The following is a 2,667-nucleotide window of genomic DNA, read 5'->3' as shown; positions in this document are numbered from 1 at the left end:
AACCAGGGAGGGAGAACAGCTTCTCTCCATTCCTCAATACAGCTTTGGGTTTTTTCTTCTGTTTTTTTTTCTTTCTTTTGGGTTTGGTTTTTTGTTTTTTTTTTTTGGTTGTTTTCTTCTCTCTCCTGTCTTCCTTGTACATGTTTGGTTTTTTTTTTTTGTGTGTGTGTGTGCGTTCCACAGAGAACCAAGGTGAAATAAACCCTCAACTTATCCCGGAGCTGAGCTGGCGTCATCCCTGGCCAGGCAGGATGGGAGATCTGGGGGGGAATGGGGTTCCATGAGGCCCCAGGTTGCCATTTTTAGGGGCAGCAGCTCTGGCTGAGGGGAAGGAAAACAAAGCTGCCACTTAGAAAGTAGGAAAGTTTATTTTAAAAACAAATCAAAAGCTCAATTCATAAGTTATTCATGCAGCTGACAGCACACGGGGCCGGCTGCGTCATCCCTGCCCTGGGAGCTGCCAGGAATAAACAGGAGCAGGGTGGGACAGGAGGGCAGAGCTGGCTCCTGGCAGCCTTTGGCAAAGGGCTCTGGGGCGTGGCTGCCACAGGAGCCCAGAGCAGGCACCCAGGGGGCTGTGGGCAGCCAGGCCAGGCTGGCACAGCCCTGGGCAGGGGCTTCTCCAGCTCAGCAGGAGAGGGGGGAGATGGGGTTTGGTCCCCAAAACCATGCTGGGGGACAAGGGGGGGGGGAGGAAGCCTTGGAATGTGAGTGGTCCCTGTGGGAGGTTCCTGGTGCCTCTCTGTGCCAGGGCAGGGGCAGAGGGGCCTTGGGCTCCCCCTGAGCTGGGTGGGGCAGGAGGGAACAGGGGCTCTGCTGCAGTTTGGGCTCAGCAGGACCCAGCTGTCCCAGTGCTGGATGCCCAGGGAGGGCCCAGGAGCTCCCAGCCCGGGCTGGCTGCAGCCCCTGGGGGTTCCCATGGCGGTTCCATGCCCATGGTGCCAAACCAGGCCCTGGCTCTGTTCTCCCTTCATTGTGGTTCTGCTCTGTGAGATGCAAAGACCTGTGGGATGAGGATGAGGAGGAGGGAGGCTGAGGATGCTCCGGCCTTCCTGCCCCGAGCCAGAGGCGGGAGGGGGAGCTGGAAATGCCCTCCCAGGATGGTGACAGCCCCGGGGGAAGGAGGCAGGGCTGGCTCAGAGCATCCCTGGGCTCAGCCAGCCCTCGGTCACAGCTCAGTTCTTGCTGAAGCCCGTGGGGTTCTGCAGCTGCCACCGCCACAGGTCCTCACCTGGAACAGGAGGAGGGAGGTGAGGGAGGGCAGGGGGCTGGCAGTGCCCGCTGTGCCAGGGAGGGGATGCCCTTACACATCTTGTCCAGGCCAAAGGCAGCTTTCCAGCCCAGCTCCCGCTCGGCCAGCGCGGGGTCAGCGTAGCAGGAGGCCACGTCCCCCTCGCGCCGGGCTGTGATCTGGTACTTGATCTGCAGGGAGAGCAGCACCGAGGGCTTGGGGGGTGCCAGGGGGGCTGAGGGGGAGCAGAGCCCTGTGGGGAGCAGCTGCTGCCCCTGTGAGCCTGCAGCTCTGCCCTTACCTCCCTCCCCGAGGCTTTCTCCATGGCCCGGACCATCTGCAGCACGGAGTAGCCGGTGCCTGTGCCCAGGTTGTAGATCTGGGACAAGGATAAAGGACAGGGATCAAAGGGAGAAGGGCCAGGCTCCCCTTCAGCCCCCCTTGGGACCCCCAAATCCCCCCAGGGCTGGCAGCACCCCAAGGTTGGCACCTTGCAGCCACAGTTCTCCTTGAGCTTCTTCAGAGCAGCGATGTGGCCTTTGGCCAGATCCACGACATGGATGTAATCCCTGACTCCTGTGGGGACACAGAGGGTGAGGGCAGGGCCAGGGCTCTGGGAATCCCAAATTCCCCCATCCCAAACTCCCCCTGTCCCGTGACGCACCCGTTCCATCGTCCGTCTTGTAGTCGTTCCCAAAGACGCTCAGGAATTCCCGGCGTCCCACTGCCACCTGCACAGAGGGACAGCCCCGTGGAGCCCCGGCACCTGCGTCCCCTCCCTGCGACCCCCGGGGGCTGTGGGGGCTGTACCTGAGCCACGTAGGGCATGAGGTTGTTGGGGATGCCCTGAGGGTCCTCCCCGATCATCCCCGACTCGTGGGCGCCGATGGGGTTGAAGTAGCGCAGGAGGACGGCGTTCCAGTCCTGGGGACACACGGACAGGGCTGCCAGGTCACCCCCAGTGTGGGGACAGCCCCGGTGTGGGGGACACAGCCCCATGGGGCAGCTCCTCACCTTCTCTGCTCTGCAGAGATCCCGGATCATCTCCTCAATGAAGAACTTGGATTTGCCGTAGGGGTTGGTGCAGCCCCCCACCGGGTGCTTCTCGTCCAGGGGGAGGTACTTGGGGTCCCCGTAGACGGTGGCAGAGCTGCTGAACACGATGTTCCTCACGCCGTGCGCCTTCATGGTCTGCCAGGGGCAATGGGCAGCGCTGATGCAGCCCTGTGCCCTGTGCCAGCCCTCCAGGGGCGCCGGCAGGGCCTGGGCAGGGCAGGGGGAGCAGCCCGGGATCACCCCCGGCCCCTCTCACCTCCAGCAGCCCGATGGTCCCGGTGAGGTTCACTCTGTAATATTCCAGAGGCTTCTGCACCGACTCCCCCACAGCTTTGAGCCCCGCAAAGTGCATCACGGCCGAGAAACGGTGCTGCAGGGGG

General features: G+C 62.5%; 1 protein-coding gene across 1 annotated transcript in view; it reads right to left on the bottom strand.

Annotated features, from left to right (window-relative positions):
• Window positions 1–349: 349 nt before the first annotated feature.
• Window positions 350–2,667, bottom strand: part of GALE (UDP-galactose-4-epimerase) — a 3,820-nt gene continuing 1,502 nt past the window's right edge. Inside the window, exons 2-9 of the mRNA XM_005427163.3 lie at window positions 2,544–2,657; window positions 2,246–2,422; window positions 2,042–2,155; window positions 1,896–1,962; window positions 1,722–1,807; window positions 1,533–1,610; window positions 1,308–1,422; window positions 350–1,231 (exon numbers count right to left, since the gene is read on the bottom strand). Coding sequence (XP_005427220.1) covers window positions 1,176–1,231; window positions 1,308–1,422; window positions 1,533–1,610; window positions 1,722–1,807; window positions 1,896–1,962; window positions 2,042–2,155; window positions 2,246–2,422; window positions 2,544–2,657 — 807 coding nt within the window. The 3' untranslated portion in view covers window positions 350–1,175. The remainder of the gene's footprint in view (window positions 1,232–1,307; window positions 1,423–1,532; window positions 1,611–1,721; window positions 1,808–1,895; window positions 1,963–2,041; window positions 2,156–2,245; window positions 2,423–2,543; window positions 2,658–2,667) is intronic.

The sequence above is a fragment of the Geospiza fortis genome, unplaced genomic scaffold (assembly GCF_000277835.1).
Source record: "Geospiza fortis unplaced genomic scaffold, GeoFor_1.0 scaffold432, whole genome shotgun sequence".
NCBI lineage: Eukaryota > Metazoa > Chordata > Aves > Passeriformes > Thraupidae > Geospiza > Geospiza fortis.
Note: the sequence above shows the minus strand (reverse complement) of the source record. Positions and strands in the feature narration are given on the sequence as shown.